The 23030-nt window shown below is 40.6% G+C and overlaps 2 protein-coding genes across 7 annotated transcripts in view; both read right to left on the bottom strand.

Moving 5' to 3' along the window:
* Nucleotides 1-2181: 2181 nt before the first annotated feature.
* On the bottom strand, nt 2182-13455 carry LOC113464126 (uncharacterized). Of its 3 annotated transcripts, XR_003388956.1 has the most exons (4): nt 13142-13455; nt 12686-12804; nt 3920-7162; nt 2182-2829 (listed from the first exon to the last, which is right to left on the bottom strand). XR_003388956.1 is itself a non-coding variant. In XM_026812194.1 (2 exons), exons 1-2 carry the CDS (start codon nt 12702-12704, stop codon nt 4329-4331), a joined length of 2853 nt encoding a protein of 950 aa, XP_026667995.1. In that variant the 5' UTR covers nt 12705-12764; the 3' UTR covers nt 3897-4328. The 3 variants fall into 3 exon arrangements, 1 of the variants encoding a protein (XP_026667995.1); XM_026812194.1 differs by lacking the exons at nt 2182-2829; nt 13142-13455 and having other exon boundaries at nt 3897-7162; nt 12686-12764; XR_003388957.1 differs by lacking the exons at nt 2182-2829; nt 3920-7162; nt 13142-13455 and adding an exon at nt 11697-11844 and having other exon boundaries at nt 12686-12773.
* A 1040-nt stretch (nt 13456-14495) lies between these two features.
* The window catches only part of DAAM (disheveled-associated activator of morphogenesis-like protein), a 57666-nt gene continuing 49131 nt past the window's right edge, over nt 14496-23030 (bottom strand). For all 4 annotated transcript variants that reach the window (XM_018021836.2, XM_018021837.2, XM_026812193.1 and 1 more), the window contains exons 3-12: nt 18526-18834; nt 18234-18458; nt 17492-18089; nt 17097-17371; nt 16706-17038; nt 16007-16482; nt 15466-15902; nt 15290-15417; nt 15002-15172; nt 14496-14930 (exon numbers count right to left, since the gene is read on the bottom strand). In XM_018021836.2, the coding sequence (XP_017877325.1) occupies nt 14664-14930; nt 15002-15172; nt 15290-15417; nt 15466-15902; nt 16007-16482; nt 16706-17038; nt 17097-17371; nt 17492-18089; nt 18234-18458; nt 18526-18834 (3219 nt within the window). In that variant the 3' untranslated portion in view covers nt 14496-14663. The remainder of the gene's footprint in view (nt 14931-15001; nt 15173-15289; nt 15418-15465; nt 15903-16006; nt 16483-16705; nt 17039-17096; nt 17372-17491; nt 18090-18233; nt 18459-18525; nt 18835-23030) is intronic.

The following is a 23030-nucleotide window of genomic DNA, read 5'->3' as shown; positions in this document are numbered from 1 at the left end:
TCGTTTTTGCGAACAGGTGAGTAGGACGAGGAAAGGTTAACAGGACTCGCCGATATTCCGTTTACATTCTTCGCCAGAACTGGTTTCTCCCGCGGTTCGATCGCCAGGGATGCTACATGGTCCTTTTAGACCTGAAGAAGGCTGGCCAGCAGTCGCAGAAAAACCAACGAAATTAAATAACCCTCAGGAATTTCGGTCGATCAGTTACGACGCATAGGATATCCTAGCGAATCAGAATAACTAAACTTCTCACTTTTATACGAATCCACATAAAATTCTTAAAGTCTAGATAGTATTCGTGAAATAAAATATAAATCTAACGATCTCGTTGGAGAACAAATTATTTTTAGAAGACGTGTTCTTCTTTCATTTCCATACACGTTCGACAGCTTCGCGTGAAACAATCGCATATTCTTAAAAATTCTTACAGACATTCCAACTGTTTAATTAATAGAACTGATCGATCGTTAAAAAAGCTGATAGGAATCTGACGCCGGACACAAACGAACAATTATCAAATAAGAGAGACAGTTACGAACGCGCATTCGGTCGTCGCGCGAAGGAAGCGTAACTTGAATAAGGAGGAAGTCGTGGCGAGGCGAATAGAGAGAGGAAAACGAAATAAAGGAAGAGGACGAATATGAAGTTGGTGCAGAAGAAAGCAACGGTGCAGCTGTTCCGCCGCTGGCCCGGTTGCACAATGCGAAATTCGGGTTCTAATTCTAAAGCGAGTACCAATCAGCTCTGGCATTGTTCGCTCATGAAAGCTCGCAATTTTTCGGGGTTAATCGTTCCTTGAAACGTAGTAAGCGACGCTGTTGGACGTCATTCTCTTACTCGGATAAAAAGAAAACGTACCCCCTGGCAATGAACACCTTCTCCAGTTCACAATTCCACGACATAAACGCACGAAAAAAATATTCGATATTCATACTTAAGATTATTTTGAAACAAGCTGAGATACACAAGCAAGTGGAATCCGATTTTCATACTAGAATACCTATCACATTGTTTCGTATAATGCTACCAAAGCGTTACGTCAATGTAAATAGAGTATGTAGTATCAGATCGATAGAAATCGCGTTAGAATTCCTCCTTGGTTATCCAAGAAAGTTTGCTACGCGAATACTAATTGAGGATCTAAAGTATGGAGAGGTACAAATTACGTTACACGTTCCACGTTACCTATACGTTGTATAATCGAGCCTAAGAATAGAATACCAGTATTACATCCTGAGATTCAGGAACAGAAGAGATTTCACAATAATTATTGCTAAAACAGGCGCAGGAATTTTTATAACAGTACATTTATGACTTCTGTTTGCATAAATATCATTACTTAAATTTTCCTCCTTCTAATTTCTATAGATTTTAAACAAGCATAAGCAATAATTATTTTCGTTTATATTTTGCCTGAATAGTCTGCTTATTTCACGTCGGAAACGAGATAACTTTTGAATTTGACGGAGCGATCCCGATGCATCGATCATCAGAAGTGATCCATCAAACGGAGCAACACTTGCTCTCTTGTGCACCGGGCCGGAGCTGTACATGCACTTATATCGTGCTATAAATAATGCTCGTTCACGAGGAACGAGAGGAAGGATGATCAATCAGGTGTGGGTGTTAGGGACGTCGACTGGGAGCCGGAGGGAGACAGAAACCAGTCAAGGACAATGTACGTGACCACCGCATTGCGACGGAAGAATCAGCCACGCTTCTGAAATTGTCTCCCTCAATAGAATTCAACTACCCGTTCATAGACGATCGTATAAATAGTTCGTTGATCCCATATGCTCTTTAAATCGATTCACGACTCTTCTATATAATATAAATCGCGACGATTCTTTAACACTAGATTGCCCAAGGAAGTCATTTTGACTGCTTTTGGGCAAATGTACAAATAATAATGCATAAATTATTTTTTTTCCCAAGTGAAGTAAATTTTTTTTATTGTTAACATTAACTAATAACTTGTTATATGACTGTAAATAATATAAAAAATATTAAAAATTAATTTTAGACAAATTTCTTTACACATTATTCTTTCACAATGCAGTCATTTTTACTGCTTTGGGCAATATAGGTATATACTAAGTTTCAGTCTTTCTAGTGTTAAATGCATGAAATATGAAAAGGTGCCAATGAACCGATCAATTTTTTTTCTTGGCATCTCTCAATGAATTTTATAGAGAACGGTTGACATCAGCGATCATAAAATTATGTTCGAAGGACGGTATTAAGTAGCTGTTAAAACGAACAGTTAGAGAAGTTGACTGCTTCTTTATCATTTTTTTTATTATTTTACATTTTATGCTCGGTGCATGAGATAAACCTTGACCAAGTTAAGGATAACCGCGTTGAGGCTCGGACTCTCTCGTAAGCCAATCAACCGAAGAAAGTGTTTAACCGCAAGTAAATTATTGTTTGTTCTTACGCCGAGCAGGTGTGACGCGAGAGGGTATAAAAATATGAAACGCCGCCTTTGCAACCCTTCTACCGAGCGACGTTATTCATGTTCAAGTACTCGCGATTTATTATTAACTTTGTTAGAACGTTTCATGTCACAGATCTGTTAATGAATTAATTCATGCAAGCGTTTAGATATCAGAATGAAATCATTGATGCGATGATATCGATTGGTACGCGTTACCTTCAGGAAATTGCATGGACTACTCTGATTAAGTATAAAAATATTCCCAGCGATATAAACTAATCTCTTCTGTTTTATAAAAAATATACTTCTTACTTAAAATCTTATTTAATTAATAAAGTCATGTACTTACGGATTGGAACAAGTTTTGAGGACATTTGAAAATCTCAACTTACCTGTAACAAAAAAGCAGATATTCGATTAATTAAAATTGAAACAAAATCAGAAATTCTAATGATAGACATAATTTTTCAAAAACTCCATAGATCAAAGATATGTTCAAGTAATTGGTACGAATTTTCTGCAGCTTTTCTGCACTTTTGCAAAAGTATGACGTTACCGCAGAAACGAATTTCACTCTAATTACAATGGTCGTCGTGTTTATTCACCGCGTGTTTGTAGATTGTACTTTCCCTTGGAAATGGCAATGTTTAAACAAGAAATACGCGCGAGGATGTGAAGGGTGAGAAATATTATCGTTACGCGTACTGCGTGCAGCGCATCCCTCATAATCCTGGCTCATTTAGCTGACCTATATTCACTGTTAGCTTCGTGTACTCCTGTTTCCACTGCCACGTGCAATGAATTCTTGTCCTATATTACAACTCCCCGACGCGTAAACTGATAACGTGATTACACTAATACATCTTGCCACGTAAATAATTTAATAGTATAATTTCACTTGAAACGATCGATCGATCGTTTCACAAATGTATACTTCTAGTTTAATACAATCGGCGAGAGAATTCTATTGGCGGATTTCTTTGAAAATTCGCACTTGACCCAATTTCTGCTACGCTCGACAACTAATGGACCTGTGAAAATTTTCCAGTTCCATCGGGGAAGGAAAACTCGGTAGCACGAATCGGCCCTCGAGTAAAATTGCACCCAGAAACCTTGACATTCCCGTGAGATCGACAAATGGAAGCTCGTCACGTAAAGTGCGCTTCCGACTCGGAACTTCCGAGGGTTTAGCAGTTCGAAACTACTAACGCAACGAAACTCTCTCTCAAGTTTTCTCCTTTCTCAAGTATAATACACGAAATCTGATCTTACGGGATCATCAATTTAATACCTGTAGCTCAATAGAAAAACTGGTAACGTCATACTTCCGAAAATAAATTAAACGGAGTGAAGAAGGACAATTTCTACTTAATTTTGACAAAATGAGAGACTTGTTAAAAAAAACACGAATAGCTGAATCGTTCCTTTTTCATATCTTCTATCGATGGGATATTTTCACGTTACCGAAAATCGGGTACACACCTGTGTGGAATGGAGAACCGGGAAAGCTAAGCGAGGCTGGTCAGAGTACGCGAAAGGCGGAGGCTGGTAAGTAGGTCAGTAGGTGAGTCGTGCTAAACAGTGCACGGGAGTGCCCCGACATTGACCTATATGTCTACTTTGTGTGTGCACTTGTCTTCCCCTTCCGTGACCCCTCTTTTCACGCTCCCTCTCTCCATTTCGCCCCGCTGTCTCACTCTTACCCGACCACCATCCCCTCCAGCTTCTGCGCTTTCCAGCCAATTGCATACACGGTCCTTCTTCGAACTTAATACTAGATTTAATATCTCTACTCGATCATTTTCAAAACAACTTATTCGTAATAAGAAGTTTCCTTCTTCTTAAAGTATTTAACACACATGCAACCATTGACATTGATTAAGATCGAGAATTATTCTTGAAACTCTGAGGAGGTAGAAGAAGCTTTCTTAACTTGTTCATGTAATATGTCAGAAATCTTATGCTGATCGTTCTTGATGAGATTCTTTAAATACTTCGTTTTCCTTCCGTCCTTATCAAAACAGAGGCGATGCAACTTTTCAAAAATAGGACAAACGTTAATTCCTACACCGTATAATATCCTAGCTAGATCGTTCGGGGTAAAATATTTATCCTGAGCCAAGAAGTGCCTCAAATTTCCTTTATTAAAACAAACTTCGTAAAAGTTCTTCAAAATATAAGCGGCATTGCTTCCCGCCATGGATAATATTTTCGATAAATCACTCGGCGTAAAGCCTGCATTATGGAAATCGCTTAAAAGCTGCGTTTTGTTTCCTCCCTCGTCGAAGCAGACGTCGTGAAAATCTATGATGGCGGAAAAGATATTAGCTCCAGCCCCGTGTAACATTTTGCATAAACTGCTCGGCTTAAAACCTGCTTTCCCACTTAACAAATGATTTAAATACACGCTCGTCTCAGCGACGAAACAAAAATCGTGCAACTCTTCAAGATTATGCGGTGCTCCGCTCAACATGCTGCACAGATTACCCGGCTTAAATCCTGCCTTATAGAAATCGCCTAAGAGCCTCGTTATTTCTCTCTTCTCATCGAAACAAACATTGTGTAATCTCTTTAAAACGTGGGAAGCACGTGATCCAGTAGCACATAATAAAGAGGACAAATTACTAGGCGTAAAACGTGCCTTATAGAAATCGTCCAACAATTCCGTTCTTTCTCCCTCGTCGTTGAAACAAATATTATGCAGTTTTTTAAATGCGTGTTTAGCCTTGGCCCCTGCTTTGCTTAAAATACCAGATAAATTATACAACGTGAAACACTTTCCCCCGTTTCGTTTCTCAATAAAATGCTTCAACTGCTGTTTTTTATTTCCCTCGGCGTCGAACCAAAAATCGTACAACTCTTTGAAAGCTTTCGCTACGCTGGCTCCTGCGCCGTGCAAAATACTCGATAATCTAGCTAGATTTATTCCTTCGTTCTCTAAAGTTGTTAAATATCGCGTTTTACATCCGTTCGCGTCGAACCAGAGATTGTACAAGTCTTTGAAAGCTTCCTTTGCATTAGCTCCAGCTCCGCTTAGAATACCGGATATATTAGCGATGCCCATTCCGTTCTCTTCCAGGGTTTTCAAATACTTCGTCTTATTTCCCGTTGAATCGAACCAGAGATTGTATAAATCTTTAAAAGCCTTGGGAGCGTTAGCTCCCGCTCTGCTTAAAATACTCGATATATTAACAAGATTTATTCCCTCTTTTCTCAACATTTTCAAACACTGCGTTTCATTTCCTTTCGCGTCGAACCATAGCTCGCACACGTTCTTTAAAGTTTTCGTAGCGTTAGCTCCAGCTCCGTTCAAAATGCACGATACATTCGACAAATTGACTCCATTTTTTTCGAGATTCTTTAAACACTGCGTTTTATTTCCGTGGTGATCGAAAAAAGTGTCGTACAATTCTATGAAAGCTTTCGGAGCATTGGTCCCTACCCCGTGCAAAATACTGGAAATATTAGACAGACTGATTCCCTCTTTTTCTAAACATTTCAAATACCGTGTTTTACTTCCTTGTTCGTCGAACCACAGGTCGTACAAGTGTTTGAAAGCTCTCGGGGCATTAGCTCCGGCCCCACTGACGATACCCGATATATTCGACAACTTTATTCCTTCTTTTTCGAGAGTTTTTAAATATCGCGTTTGATTGCCTTGTTTGTCGAACCACAAGTCGTACAAGTCTTTGAAAGCTCTCGGAGCGTTAGCTCCCGTGCCGCTTAAAATACCGGATATATTAGCTATGCCTATTCCGTTCTCTTCTAAGGTCTTTAAATACAACGTCTTATTTCCTGTCGCGTCGAAGCAAAGATCGTATAAATCTTTAAAAGCTTTAGGAGCATTTACTCCTGCTTTGCTCAAAATACTAGATATATTAGCTAGGTTTATCCCTTCTTCTTTCAGAGTTTCTAAGTATTGCGTTTTATTCCCTTCAGCGTCGAACCAGAGATTGTACAAGTCTTTAAAAACTTTAGGAGCGTTAGATCTTGCGCCGCTTAGTATACCGGATATATTAGCTATGCCCATTCCGTTTTCTTCTAACGTTATTAAATACTGTCCCTTATTCCCTTGCTCGTCGAAAAAGATGTTATAAAGTTGTATGAAGTCTCTCGCGGAATTAATTCCTGTCCCGTGTAAAATGCTGGACACGCTGGCTAAATTTATTCCGTTGTCTTCCAGAGCTTTTAAATATTTCGTTTTATTTCCATAATTATCGAACCACACGTCATATAATTTTTTAAAAGCTTCAGAAGCATTGGCTCCTGCCTTGCCCAAAATACTGGACATACTCGACAGCTTTATTCCATTTTCTTCTGGAGTTTTTAAATATCGTGTTCTATTTCCTTGTTTATCGAACCACACGTCGTACAACCCTTTAAAGGCTACAGAAGCACTAGCTCCTGCCTTACCCAAAATATTGGACATGTTAGCTAAATTTACTCCTCCTCGTTCCAGAACTTCTAGACATTCCCTTCCTTCTCCGTGAGTCAAATAATGGAAGAAGTTTTTAAATCGAGGCGAATCTTCCCTCCCGGCGACACTTTTAGCGAACTTGAATTCCTTATCGTTAGTACTTACGTCTATACGCGGCCTCTTTGAGGCTTTACTAGCTTTATCTATTGCGGAACGCCTCTTTTTCGTAGGCCTACGACCACCTTCAGGACTTCCCTTGACTGAACTCCTTGAACGACTACTTCGTTTCGACGGGAAAGCGTCTCTACCTAACATAAAAATTGCCTATGGTTTTTTTTCATCTTATTGTTAACTAGTAGTGTGAAAGAATTTCCGACTCGCTATGTAAACTTAATGAGAAATTGGAATCGTTTCTCTTAGAGTGTTCATAAATTAACTGCAACAGTGAGACGCTGCAATTTATGATTATTGCAATGTTTTAAATATACAAGAATATTTTACTATTGTTTTATACTGCATTTTTGGGTTCTAAATTATTGCTTTACTATTTCTATGAACGAACTTTGAGTGCACTTTGCCAACCCACCGAGACGCCACCCAAGCACCCTCCTGCCACTCTGAACACGATCGATGCCCTGACACCCACACCACTGATCTACGTTTAAAATCGTCTATCTGAATTCTTTCATGCAATGATTTAAATAATGAATTTAATAAAAGGAAGTTAATATTTAACACAGTGTTCCTCTTTCGATTTTCAACCCCTTTTTATATCCAATTTATAGGTACTTCCATTATGTCTCTCATTCTTTTTCATCATTCATATACTTTATTATTTATTACACATCTTTCAGGATTTTAGAATAATCTNATATATATATTTTTTAAACTGTTTAGTAATTCTCTTCGATTTGTAAGATTATTTCATTTCTGAGTGCGAATCATGTTTTTACAAGAACCATTGTCATCCTACTCGCCCGTCTCAGAGGCCTTGGCAAAGGCAAACAATGGTTTCGCAGTCTCCTAACACTTACCACCTCTCACATAACTCCTCTTTATATCGTAACTAAGTGGGAGTCACTAACTAGTACAACCGAAACGTGAGAGATTCTACATCGACAAATAAAATAAGAATGTAGAATATTTGTTCTTACACTGCCTACGCCTCAACCATAATTCAGCCTTCAGACTTAGATTCGAACAGCAAACCTTATGTATTTAAAAGAATCGTGAGACGGATTGAAGAGATTCCAAAGGAATGTACAGGTTTTATTCTTGCGGAAATATAAAGTGTGATCGCGATCAGAGAAAAACGTAACCGTGTCAGTCACACTGAGCGTGTTTTTCTCACGCCAAGCTTTACCACCGAGATCGACGATGACCCTGGTCTAGCCGGTGAATTACGTAAAGTATCGCATCGCGAAGCCGTTCCCTCTCGTTCCAACGCGCCGCTTGTAATTGTCTACATCGAATAACACGTACCTCCTTCTCGAAGTAATAAGACACGTTCAACGATTCTTTTCAAGTTTATTACAATTTTCAAAACTGATATGAAAGTGAAAAATTGTATAAAAAATATGCAAGAACAATTAAAAACAATTTCTGACTGAAGTTTTATAAAATCCCCCAAAATGTCGATTTGCTTAAAAGCCTGCAGTCTAATAAAATGATTTATGTTTTAAATAATGAATTGCACAGTTATTCTATCGCTGCACAAACGGAAACGAAAAGGGAGGTGGACGAAACGAGTCTCTCAGATAAAAATATTCCGCTGAAAACATACGCAGTGGGTTATCGTAGCAAGAATGTGGTGGCACGTTTTATCGCGACTGAAGCATGCATGTAATTAATTATTCCTTTTTTCGCCATGGCGTACGTGTCGAGGTATTGCGGTGGTCAAGCACGCAAATCGGTCGAGGGGAAACAAAAAAAAAGTGTCCCTCCTTCGTTATTTTCACGTGATTAACACCCGAATAAAAAATTGAAATAAGAACTATAATGGACGTTGAGGGAAAGGGGCTGTTGGCTTCTTTAAGAAACAGTTCGACGACGCAGTGTAATAATTGCACGCGTGGCCTTACATAATCGCGATCCGACATCGCAAAACCTTGGATGCATCGCGATCAATAAACTCCTTGCAGCCGGCGGTCTATTTATACGTATTTCATGCGAATAAGTCGCGAGAGAGGAACAGACTCGTGTATAGTTATCGAAAACGTATGAGGGAATAAACGATCTCATTAAACATTTCGTTTATAGCTTAATTCTTGATAGCAGAATTCTATACTCATGTCAATTAAACACGTTCTTCATCTTTTTCTCTGACTACATTTCCTACTTTCAGAATTAGAGATTACCTTATCATTTGCACCATTAAATGCATACAAGTGAATGAGTGTCTCATAGCACAATACATAAAAACAGTAATTATTAGACGATGCATGAAATAATTAATCGAGTACTCCTGAAGTATTTGAGAGTGAAGAAACTTGTATACGATCTTTTTTGCAAATNATTTTTTTCGAATTTATTTGTACATTTTTAACAGAGTGAAGCTACTGTTTTTTCTTATACTGTGTTTGTACTATATTAAACGATTTACATGAAATTGAATTCATTTAAAATGCCAATAAATTCGACGAAATTCAGAATTGATTCGGAGACACGATCCCGTAATTGTATCGAACAGCTTGACCATCGATATCTCGAACAATTTACGGCGTCGCCGGGTGCATTTGATTCTGAACGACACAGGCTAACGGCGAATCCGTTCTCTGTTTTCATGCCAATTAACGAGATAGAATTTCAACACGTGGGCGTAGGAGGACATGCACGCTCGTCGTTCCGATAGCCCGGCTTCGCCTGTGTATACATATACATATATACATACATACATATATACATATATACACATCTATATCGAGTCTCTCAGTGTCCTGTAGTTGGGATGATTCAATTTCAGGAATTATTCCCATTAATAGTTTCGTATAAAGCAAATGCCATTCTGGCAAGGCAATGATTAAGCTTGCCGAGAATTTATTTGCCATGAAACAATAGAAACGTGATTCCTTGAAACATATCTAAAGAAATGTAATCTATTTCTTCATTTCTGTAATCTCGCAACGAGAGATTCATATAAATTATTTTATATAACAGCTGCAAACTACAATTGCATATTTTGTAATCTAACGGCCTGTTTAACTCGATTCTTCGTTCCATTTATTCTCCGAGCGAGGAAATCACGATCAGACATGGATTCTACGCAACTGCATGACAGCCACGCCTAATTCGTCATATAATCCACGTTTCCAACAAAGGGATTGCGCAACGTCGTTTCCATAATCGCGAAATCGTACGATATCCATCGAACAGTAATCTCGCGCAAGGTCGCCGATTGCCCGTCGTTTCCTAATTCGCTCAGCAAATCGATACAGTCTAATTGCCGCGAACGACGGCCTAATCGAATGCAACGTCACGTGTTTGCATTCTGTTCTACATTACGCAAGCCGGCTCGTCATTCAAATATGTCCCTCGCAGGACAATGAAAAGTGAACGACGGCGTCGAGCAGACTTTATTCTATATTTGTAATATCAGTAAAAACGAATGGCTTGTTATTTTTGAATAATGAAATAAAAACAAGGCGAGACTTTGCATGTGCATAAAAAACTTAAAGAGAAGGAGATAACCTCGAGGTACTGCTCCCCATGCTGGTGTTGGAAGATTATATAACTTCACCCGTAACCTTGCGTTATTTCAAGGCCTAGATAGACAATGTAATGCTGTATCAGTTATTTCTCTTCGATGCTATTCACTCAGTATGTAAATGACCTCGAAACGAGGCTTGGGAGAGTTCAATAAAATTGTTTTACTTCATAAAACACATTCCACACACAAACACGTAAGCCAAGTTCCATCCTGAACGATAAATCCATTGCTAATCGTAGTATAATAAATGCAAACATTTGAGAAACGTGCATAATAAGGCGATACTAGACGAAAGAGATGAATGTACTTTAAATCGAGAGAAAAGGGGAAGAATGTGAAACACCGGAAGAATAAAGAGGAGGAGAGAGACAGAGATGGAGGACAGGTTGATAGAGCGAGGGAGAGAAAGGCGTTAGGGACGATCAAGTGGGAAGAGAAAGATGGGAAAAATGCAGTCGTGGCAGTGTGGCGTGTCCTTGGACTTACATAATAAGGAAGAATCTAACAGAAAGAAAGACGGGGGATCATGAAAAAGGAATGAAAGTAAACGTGGAAACAAAGGTGTTCGCCTGCCTGCTGGATAAAATATCCTCACGGAACAGCATACATACGTATTACAGAAATAAACTTCAATATAAAATACACAATACCTGTACAAAAAATATTTCCATTTCTATTATATTCAATTATTCTATTGTCAAGGTTGTCGTCATATCGTTCTCCAATCTTGATAAAATTTTATAGAAACATAATGTCATACAAATGATTTTGTATTTTAATATTGAAGGGTGAGAACAGCCCTCAGTTTCTTAATGTAATTTTATGACCTATTAGCAGATTAAGCTTTCTCTGTTTTCTCTTAATACTCGTCTTTTAACACTTAAACCTACCATGAATGGTCCAAATGATCCTTTTTAAATCCTTCCATAAAATTCTCATAAAATTCTTCTATAAACTATAAAAAGAAAACGAAAATTGATTTGTTAAAGTTGTAATTATTACTTAAGCTGATACCAACCTAGAGTACAAGTGCCAACACTAAATTGCACTCAACGTAAAAATTATAAATACATTATATTAGTCTACAAAAACTGTGAGTAGGTTTATCTATTTATTTATTTAGGTATTTTTATCTATATTACAAAGTTCAGAGTAGAGTTCCTGTATTCGACTTGCTAATAAAGATCTACTGTAAATCCGACTGCGACTCGTTTACTCTGCATTTATTTCTCTTAGGCGTCGCGTTTTACAACCCTAACTTCGACGGCTGTTTTCACCCCTCCACTGTGAATAAATGTAAATAAAAAAGAAAGTGGCAAATATATTTATGAGAACGTTCAAAGTCGGAGAACGAGACTTCGTGTTCCTTTGCTAGTAAAATCTTTGGGAGAAAACGCCCTTGTGTCGTCCCGTGCAGCAATGGGGTGCGACACGAAGGGGTTGAACGAGACCAACGACGGGGAGGGTTAATTCACGCTGGCTTGGGGTAGGGCATGCATGAACGTTCGGCAGGTGTCGCCACATTACGACAAACGTCGGACTCGGTCAAGCGATAATAATTCTCACGTGTCTCTGTCAAGCGGTACCATGGCTTCAATCGACGGTACGCCAGAGATTATGTAGGTTATGCCGTTACACTATTGCGTAACGCAGACCGTAGCCATCTGATCGAACAGCTTTCTTACCAGTCGGATACTTTAAGAAATCCGAAATACACTTCGATTTAAACGAATCGATCAACTAAATTATTCTTACATGAGAAGACGGCGTTTGATGGAAACGAAACGTATTTTTCTTATAACGAGTTTCGTCCGTTCTTTCGTACGGAATGGAGCAGAAAGTAGCTGGGAGGTACAGTCGAGATGAAAAGTGAACCGCATGACATAGATTCGGATGAGAAAATAATTCTGACAGACAGACTGTCCGAAAAAGGGCCATCGTACTCGGAACGATTTCGGGACGAATGAAAGATATTTAGAAAAATGATGATCGTTCGGTAATACTGCGATCGAGTGCCTCGATTGCGGTCACTGAACTAGTTCCGTTTCGACCCTGACACTGCCATTGCCCCCAGGTTATGATTTGTGTCAGAGGCTCAATATTGCTTTAATTTCGTTAAACTCACCCCTTTCGCTGGACTCCATCTCGCAGCGGGTTTCAACGTGGTGGTCCTGGTATTCCGGGCGCACAACGCGAGTCTCGGGCGAACGCACGTGGAATATTACTTGTAGCTCACTCGGGCCGCTAGCACGAAAATTCACCACGATATAAACATGGCCGGTCAGCCTCTTGTCACAATTACCGTGAGGTCGTTGAACCTTCCCAATGTTCCATAAGCGATCACGCGGAATACCGAAAGCGTCTATTCTTTTTTTCGCACAGTACGGAAAATGGTAAAGTACCGTTGCTCGGTGCACACCGCTTAAAAATAGATACTGATTTCGGCGATTGTTTTGACTAACAATGCGCTTCGCAACCTACTCACTGGCGGCGCTACGCCACGGAACTTCGACTGTCGGGTTCCGCTACACGCGAAGTGAAATTTATTCAAGAATAAATACAAATATCTTAGCATACTTACAATTCGCACGAATTTATTCAACTCCGACTGTTCAAGTGAATCACGGTAAGAGATAGAGAAAATATTTGTATAAAGAACTACTTCAATGACACTGAAGATGAAAATCTTCGGTGATTGAAATTATTTCATTCAGCGCGCGTTACAGAGAATAGATTCTTGTTTATGAAATACTTGATACCTTCGCATGCAGGTTTTAAATTACATACACGTATTTGGTTAATTAATCCTTCGGGATTATATGAAAACGCGGAATTAGAATATATCATAGTGCCACTCTGCTCAACTGCCCACCCACGTTTATTCCCCACTTCTACCTTTCGTTGCTAGATAGTCGCACTGGTGGCAGCACCTGACGGGATCACACACATACATATAAAACACAGATAAGTGAACAAGTGTTGGGAGAACGGGATCGTAAAGCGGTAATATATGAATCGCTACGTAGAAATTATTTTTGTCTCTTGTTACTTATAAAAATCTAATAGGAAGGAAATAAGAAGGAGATTACGAATGATTCAAATTGATTAAGGATTTGAATTTGATATTTATTCGGTATATTTCTTTATATATTAATACATGTGACATTAAAGATGTAATAATATATTAACTGGACATTAATTCCTGCAGGGCCGCAAGAACATGACATCGATACTTAATATTTACAAAAATACAAAAGCTTACAAAACATCGACTACTATACAACGAACTCTTCTCTAAATCGTTTCCGGGATTCCTGCTCTAAACATCGAGAACTAACACGAATTCCGTGACCGGCTCGCCGAGCCACTAAACAATTTTATTACTCTTTCTCCCTCCTCTAAGAATAAAAAATCAGACTTGAAGTTTTCCAGGGGTCGGAATAGAGTTGCACCCCCATAGGCCCTATTGGTATGTTCAAGCGCGTGAATACACGTCGTGGTTACAAAAGGGGATTATCAAATTCGTCGACAAAATGTCCAAGTCTTTTCGTAGATTCTAACAAATTCTACTTCGTCAGATTCGCGTTGCATTTATTTTTAATATTTTCCTCTTCTTGGTCCGATGAACGTTTGCCCTTAGCCAACGAACGTAAAATATATATACAGCAAATCAAGTGATTGACTTGTCAACGACATACGAATTCATGCTCGCTCACTTATTTAAAGTACGATTGTTGCGTATAGTTGATATTAAAAAAAGCATCAGAATCGCGTGTGTGATTCGTCGTTTGATTTCATTCTAATTTAATATGCTGCAACGCGAGTCTCTGTCCTCCGGTTAAAATTAATTTCTTATACGAAACAAGTCGCGAGCGAAGAACGAGGAAGACAGTATCAGTGAATGAAACAGGAATCTAAAGTAATACTAATCGTTGAAGAAATGTAGGAAAAAGCTTCGTAGTCTTCGTTTCTTTCTATTTACACAATTCCTACTTATCGTAATTATCTCAATTCTCTCTCCTGTTCCTAAACGGATTCGATTTCCTCCAACATTCTATCACATAATCGCGTGACGATTCGAGTCACTAAAATCGCTGAATAATTCAATGCCGTTCCCGGGAATCTTCCCTGTGCGCGCTGTGCCTGCGTGATTCCTGACCACTTGGCGTTACCGGTCTACGTTTCGATCTCTTGAATTTCGCGATATCCTCTCCAAACACATCCCCGGTTCGTAGGGCAGAGATCAAGTCGTCGAATTCACCCTTGTTGTCGTTCTGGCCATTGCTGTTCGCTTCGTTCTTTTTACTTAGGGAGATGCTGTTCAATATTCCCTCGCGAGAATTCTTTCTCTCCATCGTCCTCTTCCGAAGCTGCAATAGAAAAGATTAAATTTGATTTTCAAGTCAATTAAGTAGAAAATAATTTTATTTTGGATATTCACTTCTTGTTCCTGTTTCGCTCTACGTTCCTCTTCCTCGACCTTCTTCCTCATGTTCTCTACGTCTTGCCTAGCCTCGGCTAACGCTTGCAGGAAATTCTCGAAGATGCCGAAGAACTCGTCCGGCTGGACGCCTGCCGAGTCCTCGCCAAACAGTCTCACTGCCCTGTCGAACTAAATACAGAAACATTTCTTCAATATTAGAACTAAGAAATCAGTAAAAATTGCTGGTTTTGAGTGGAGAAATACAAATCGATAGTTCTAATGTTAAATGAATGATTGAAAACTTACTCTAGTCTTCATGTCTTGGAATAGATCCTCCGCCTCGGCTAATCTACACGTGGCCTGAGCCTGGAAGTCTCTCATCGCAGGCAAGAACATGTCACCCTGAAGCACCTGAGACTGGCCCCGATGGAATTCTAAAAGACAATTTAAAAACACAATCTTTTTATTTAATATAAACTAACCGATTTCCCTTTGAACATCTTGAAGACCGTTCTTCAAGTTCGCCACCTCTTTCTGCAGATCAACCATACTGACTCTGGCCGCAGTTCGAACGTGAGGCATGTCTTCCTCGATGTCCAACACTTCTCTGAACCTGGACTCTAATATTTGAACTAGGTAATGCAGCAGAGTCGTGCCCTTCGAGCAAGAAGACTTGGTGTCGACTAGACGGTTCAACGAGGCCAAACGGAAGCCGCAGGCATTTCCGCGAGCGTTCCCACGGTTCACGTAATTCCCCAAAGCTAAGACCAATTCCAGCAACTTTCGGAGCCGACGGGATCTGGCTACCTGTCGGCTAGCTTCGAGGACCGCGCGCATCCTCGGCGTCAATTCCGCGATACTGGCTGCGAATTTCTTTTTGTAATGAAGGGACCGCAGTCTTTGCTCGTAATGTGGCACCCTAAAATATTTATGCATTTCAATTTTCAATACTTTAATGGAACACAGTTGATATGCATTTCGTTTTATTAATTTTATTTATAAAAATAACAATTTTGTACTTACTTGGATATTTGGTATAAGAAACAATCGGCTCTGCTTTGAAGATCCTTTTGATGCATGTCCAAAAGAGCAGCTTCTTCCGACGATGGTATGTACTTCAACAACTGCTCGACCATGTCTATGTGTAAAATATTCTGCTGATCCATAGACAGGATCGTCCTTGTAATCTCGTTGTCGGACATCTTCAATTTTGATAACAGGATCGTACAGTTCTGCGCTCTTCTCGAGTCAATCACCGACATCGTCTTCTTGTTCTTTCCTAGAGTTCTCAGGTCCTCGATCGATCCTTCGGCCGAGACGCCGTTCTTCTGATAAGCGCAGAAGATTTTATCTATCGATTCCAGATCCATCACGTTGTATAATTTCGTGTCGTCGAGCTCCGACCATATAGTGCCTTGTAATTTCTGTTCAGGGATCTTCGACCAGTTGAACGACTTGAGAGGGTTGCTCGGTTGAGGAACATTTTTAATTATCTCCACCTGGACATTTGTATTCATTTAACCGTTCGTCCATATTTAGTATCACTTATTAAAAATTATACAAACTACATTAAATTAATATTGCATAAAATAATATATAATATTACATAAAATAAATGTCCTACTTTCTATTCACTGTTTCTCTTCTTATAGTTTTATATGGAACCTTAAGCCAGTGAATAGAAACTGGGACATTTACTATACTGTTTTATAATTGATGTACCTTCATCGGAGGAGGGGCAGTTGGCATCAAGCACGGGGGTGGCGGCGGCGCCAAGGGTGGAGGCGGCGGCGGCGGTGGCATCGGTTTCGCTTCAACCTTTTCGAGAATCTCATCCTCCACGATCTTAATCGTCGCCTTGGCATCGTCCGGCAGACTCCCGGAAGCGACCAATTGTTCCAACCGCTTTCTCTCCGACTTCTCGTTGTTTATCTGTCGAGACAACGCCTCGAGGTTGTCCTGCAATTCGGAGATCCTCTGCTTGGTCTCAATGTGCATCGACGTCTCCTTCTCCAAACGTTCCTTCACCCTCGCCAAGCTCGCCTCTATGTCTTCCTAGAAGAGAGAACTGTGTCACAAGATCGATCTCGATTTGGCGAGCGGCATTAATTACTTTCTCTTGGGTCCTCAAATCCAGCTCTTGTTCCTTCTTGGCCAATCTCGTAGACATGTCCGAGTTCTCCCGTTCCAGTTCCTCCGCCTTCTTCCTGGCCGCGACCAGTTCCTCTTCCTTTGCCAGCAAGTGCACGATCTCCTTCACGTTGATCTCGATAGGCGCAACGTCAGGGTTTCTGGTAGTGCCTGACTCGTTTCCTTCCGATTGTAAAACGATTTGCTGCACGATCCGGTCGAACAGCAACCAGTGCTGCGGATGCGAGCCATAATCGACTGGAACATCGAGTTTGATTATTTAATCAAAGTGTTTATTATAAATATTTGCAATAATACATAAATAGAAATATGCAGCAGATATTTTTGAGAATTTTTAATGAACAAAAAAAATCTTACGTGGTAGTAAGAGGCAGTGTTCTAGTAAGCTCAATAAATGAGGGTAGGCAGCGGTGTGACTGAGCTTCCTCCTCAGTAAATCAAACATAGCTGTGGCACTCTTCGTGTCCACGTGCTCCTTTTCAAACTTCCTAGCCAGTTCTTTCTCATCTTCGTTCCTCACCATTTCAAAGAAATCCAAATGCCTGTCCAGCGTCTCGTTCTCGTATTTCCTGAGCTTTTCGATGATCGGTTGAATACCGAGCATCAATAATTCGTATCTTAAATGCAGTCTGAACTCCAGAGTAACTTGACCCGGTCCGTAGTTCAGCACGGCGTTAATAAACGACATGATCGCTGTTTTCAGCGACAGGTTGTCTTTGTAGATTCCGAAATTCTTATCCAAGTCGTTTATTATACTCTGGAACCGTGTTCGCTCGGAGTGATACTGCTGGAAGTGCAACATAGCTTCTAAGACCTTCCGATGACCGCCTGGTACCAAACAAACGGCGCCTAGGATTTCCAAAACTGATATTTTCGTTTTAATATTTTCAGTCGCCAGCGACTGGGAGATCGTGTTGATGGCCGTCGGGTGCGCCAAGACGTGTGCCCTCCCGTTCTGAAAATCAATTGATAACCGGATAAATGAATGACGCAAGCCATTTAATCAATATTGATTTTATCGATATATATCGTATTTTATTTAAAATCGTATCTAATCGTATCTATAAATTATCGTATTTTATTTAAAAACGAAACTCACCGAATTATTCATCAATGCTTTTAAACAGCCTATCACGCTCGTGTGAAGATTGCTGTTAGCCGCCTCTGCGTCCATAGTTCCAAGGACTTGCAATAAAGCGTTCAGCCCATCGAGTTCTATGAATCTCAATACGAAACTGTGTGGCTGTGTCCTCAGAGCTGTCTTCAGGGCCTCCGTTTGCCGCATTTGGTTCGAGACTTCTTCGCCTTCTTCAGGAAAAGGACTCTGCAGATTTCACAATTTNTTATATAATTATAACCGAGGTGTAATTGAGTCGTTCAATACTACGTACACTTGCTATGGTTTTCAGTCTGTTGATATAATCTTCAGGATCGCCGCTGAGGTCGGTGGTTCTGAGGCCGCCGTTCTCCAGCGTGCCGTTGCCCTTCCTGGAGCAATATATCTGCCACTTTTTGTTCGCCGGAAGTGCCAGAACCGCCTGCCGGTTGGCCTGGGTCAGGTCCAGCTCGTCGACCAATTCAAGGAACATCTTGTTCAGCTCCTCCTCGGCCGGCATCGGGAGGGTGGGCGTCATCGCTTGAAGCGTGAGCGTACCCGTGTGCTCCACGACGCAATACGTGATTTCCGGTGGCTCGTCATCCTGCAAGAAACCGTACCCGGTCAGCTGGGCCTGCCACTTTTCTACCTAAGTAATCATTCCCGCGGGCTCCTCGCGGTACACGAGATGATGATGACGATGCTGATGAAAGTAATAAAACACACACACACGGGAGAAACGCAATTCCGATTGTTATATCGTTGAACGTGACGGAATTCCGAGAGAGGTAATTTATTTATTTTAACGACTCTAAGAGAGAATCAGACCGTGAATTCCTATTTACTATTATAATTTTTTTGTAAAGTAACGTAGTGTGTTTTAAATGGTTTGGGAATGGAGGATCGAGGGTATGTAACTGGGTCCTGACCTTATTGAAGACGAGCTTCGGCATTAAATCGCGCTGAGATGCCGGTGAATCAACTTTACATACGTACAGCGTTCGAGACCAACGAACGCGATACTAGTTTCAATTTTATTCGTACAACCTCTACACTGGAACCGACTTAAAAATCTCAAATACCGAACGTACATTATATTATTCATCGCGTTTCATTAAAATTCAATTTTATACCACGTCGAATTTAATCTTGCGTTCATGCTGACGTGGGAAGTTAAAGTCGTACACTGTACGGTTGCCGTTTCGCTGAACAGTCAGAACCAAAGGTCAGGGGACCGGCTCGGGCACTGGATTCCTATGGTACTTTCACACGTGACTAGAGAATCACCGATTTATTCTTTGCAAACGTCGTACGATATCTAGAATGTGCGTGTCACCTGAAATATTTATCGTCCGCGATGCCAATTTGTGTAAATTCACGCGCCTTTCATTGCTATCGCGAGATACGAGAAATTGTGTCAAGATATGTAATCGCAGAGACTGTTCACTGTGACGAGCGCGTCACCAAATTGTTTGCACTGTCCTCACTTCCGCGTAACTCAGAGATCGTTGCACTGATTTATTAGACAGATTGCTCTAATCTTTATTAAGGAATTTTGGAATATTCTGTTAGTTTACAATTTTATACTGAAAGAGTTGAAGGAAAGCGAGATAAAATATGGATTTCAGTAAAATATAGATAATGAGGGACATTAGGATTTGTAAGGGCAGAAATACTAGGATTAGGGGTTGAGAACGATAAGAGCAACATTTAAAAATGCTGCAGAATTCGAAGAAGAGATATTTTCAGGTATGAGTCAAGGAGTAAAGTCACAATGGTGAAATTTCAGCCTAGAAAATAGTAGATATGATATCTATATTTAACTTCAATACTAAATAACGTTGGTACACGACGAGATAAGAGTAATTGTTCAGTTCTTATTACCAGAACAAATGTTCCCAACATTAATTCCAATCGCAGTCTTCTTGATTCGACTAACAAACGTTAAATCTACTAAGCTCTCGTTATCTGTACTTTATATCACATCTGTTATAATTAGACTGCAGATGAATTTATGCCAAATCAGGTCTGCAATAAATGTAAAGAATATAATATAGTGCACGTCATAATTCTGAATTTTCAATCTAGATTTCATTTTTTAAATTAACAATAGAAATCCGTGGAAACTTTTCAATGAAAATTTCAGAAGATTCTATAATATATAAATTTTTTCTTCAAATCTTATTCATTACACAAGAAACTAATTTGAATTTTAACTATTTCTAAATATAAACGATTTTCGTTGGTGGCTCGCGAGTTGAAGAGTGGCCGAGGTCAGCACGTGAACGTCGAGACGAGAGGAGAGGCGCGATAAAGCGTGACACGCGACCGCCTGCCGGCATGCGCGCACGTGAAAAGAGTCAAAGTGGAAAAAGTCGAAGGAGGTCAGCCAGTTCGTGGCTCGGACGTTTACGCGGGTCTCAATACGGTACCGCGTTCCTCACGGGACGAAAGTCTATCCGCCGTGACGAATGCGTCGCGTAAATAACACGGGATAGAATCGAGGAGATAATGTACCACTGGCTAGGATTTCTTCTCTGTGGGTAACGCGATTCATGCGCTGTTCACACGTGATTGGATTTATTGCCACGAGCCTGGGAACCGTGACTCCAGCTTTTTCGTACACACGTTCGTCCTCTTTCGAGAATCGTAAGATTCTTAAATTTAACATCTTCGCGATTCAATTCTTTTAGATAAACTTTTATCTTGAATAATAAATAATTGTTTCCTATATTCGATCTGTCACATAAATTAATGAAATTTGATCAGACGACCAATCTTTATATTTAAGATCACCCAAAGGGTCCTGCTGCGAAGGTCAATACATTTCAGAAGGGCGTGTTCGCATTTTGGGGTTCGTCCCTTCTTAGATCATCCGAACGACCGCGTTTAATCGACGACTACTCACGAACACTCGAAGCAGCCTTCAATTTTCATGTCGACGTGGGAATCAAACGCGAGACTGAAAACTGCATAAAACAATCTATCCGTGTACCTCGCCCGTGTCTTGATCAAGGAAATGCTCTTATAACTGCATGAGGTGACCCGATTTAATGGAACCGCGTGCACGCGATGTGATTTACGATACGAGCAACCGAGAGCGAAATATACGCGCTCTCGTCACGAACTGTACTTCCTATGTAATCCGTGAAGTTTAACCCTTGACCCGTCCATGAAGAATCGGAGATTCCGCGGTTTACCTCGTCTTTCGGTAGGAATGAAATACGCCACGGTGTTTCTGGTCTGAGGACACCCACGCGCAAGTGGGCGACGCGTCCGGTGGATTGTCAGCGTACAGAAACGTATTAAGCGTAATGAGATTTATAAATATGACGCATTACCCATTGGTCGTCTAAAAACCTGTTTGGTTCCAGACGCATGCCATAGAGTAAGAAATAAATTGAACATTGTGCTACCCCTTGGCAAGAAACATGAATGTGATAAAACAAATGAAACCGTACGAAGCACGAAACGTGCAATAGAACTTATAATAATTGACAATTGTTCTTGTTCAATGCCATTAGCGTGTTGATCAATAACGTTTTTAGTGGATCGATAGTGACGAAGCGCGAACACGTTCACGGCTTATAAAATTGCTATGAACCGAAGCGAGATCGATCGTGAAGTGATCTTAAAAGAAACTCATTAGGAGGTCTATTCTGCATCGTGAAGAACGTGGAGCAGATGGGTGATGGGAAACAACGCCGGCAATCGAGTTACCCTTCGCGGATACGCTCCGGCTTCTTCGGAAGCGGGCGAGGTAATAAAGCCGAAGTGGTTCACAGAGCCGAGGCAAGAAATCCACTGGAACGTGATCGCGTCAAACCCGTGCCGGCATTAGCATAATTTTTTTCGTTTCTCACTGGGAATTGGCCTCGGAGCGATTCTGCGAAGCACATTTCTTGTCAAGCTCTCTTCCCCTTTACGACCGCGCTGCTACTTACACCGAGTCGACGGGTATTCCTCTCTCTCGCCCGTTTAGCCGGCTCAAAGCTCGCGCCAGAGAAACGCCGATCTAAGCGTCGCGAAAGTGTTTCTAGAGGAGCAATCTTTATCTCGTAAAACGAAAATCCACGCTACAGACGATTTTCTGTATACCTGTGCAAATTATTCTTGCCATTCTCCAAGCGGAGCGGATTCTTTACGATGAAACTGCTAAATGCGTTAGCTTGTTCGGCCGTGAAATTTTTATTATAATTGTAGATTGTACAGATGGTTATAAGTGGATTCTGATAAACGGTTTTAACTCGGTATAATAAACCGCGTGTAACTTAAGATGGTTCTTAGCGAGGGAACAATAAGACACAGAGAAGCGAGGCATGGAAGACGCGGAGGCATGCGAGCAGACGTCCGAGTCGGCGGAAAAAGCGGATGGGAGGCATTTCTTGCGCTTCCGATAGCGCATATAAATTCCAGCATCGTCGATAATTGAAAGCGTCGCCGCGAAAAGAACGCTCTGTTCCATGAGTCACACGCGATACCGATCGTTTCCAGGCTCGCGCCGACGTCGTTTCCTACCTTCTACGGTGCATTCCATTGGATCTCTCGTTCGACAGATCCGCCGATGTAAAAAGAACCGTCGGGCTCGGGGAATCCTCGAGGATGTTGGAAACGTGATTATGCTCGGCGGTGATACAGAATTGTTCGCAGGGCCGATGATCCGTGAGTCATTCGATTCAAGGATCAGATATTCAATGGACATTGATAAATGTTTCATTTCTTATTCTCTCATTTGATGTATGAAAATTATTCTAGATGTGATAACTAAAGGTTGACTCACTGCTGTCTTGTATTATTATT

Source organism: Ceratina calcarata, unplaced genomic scaffold (genome assembly GCF_001652005.2).
Source record: "Ceratina calcarata isolate Rehan_Ccalc_2016 unplaced genomic scaffold, ASM165200v1 scaffold262.2, whole genome shotgun sequence".
Lineage (NCBI taxonomy): Eukaryota > Metazoa > Arthropoda > Insecta > Hymenoptera > Apidae > Ceratina > Ceratina calcarata.
This window is presented reverse-complemented; position numbering and strand designations above follow the sequence as displayed.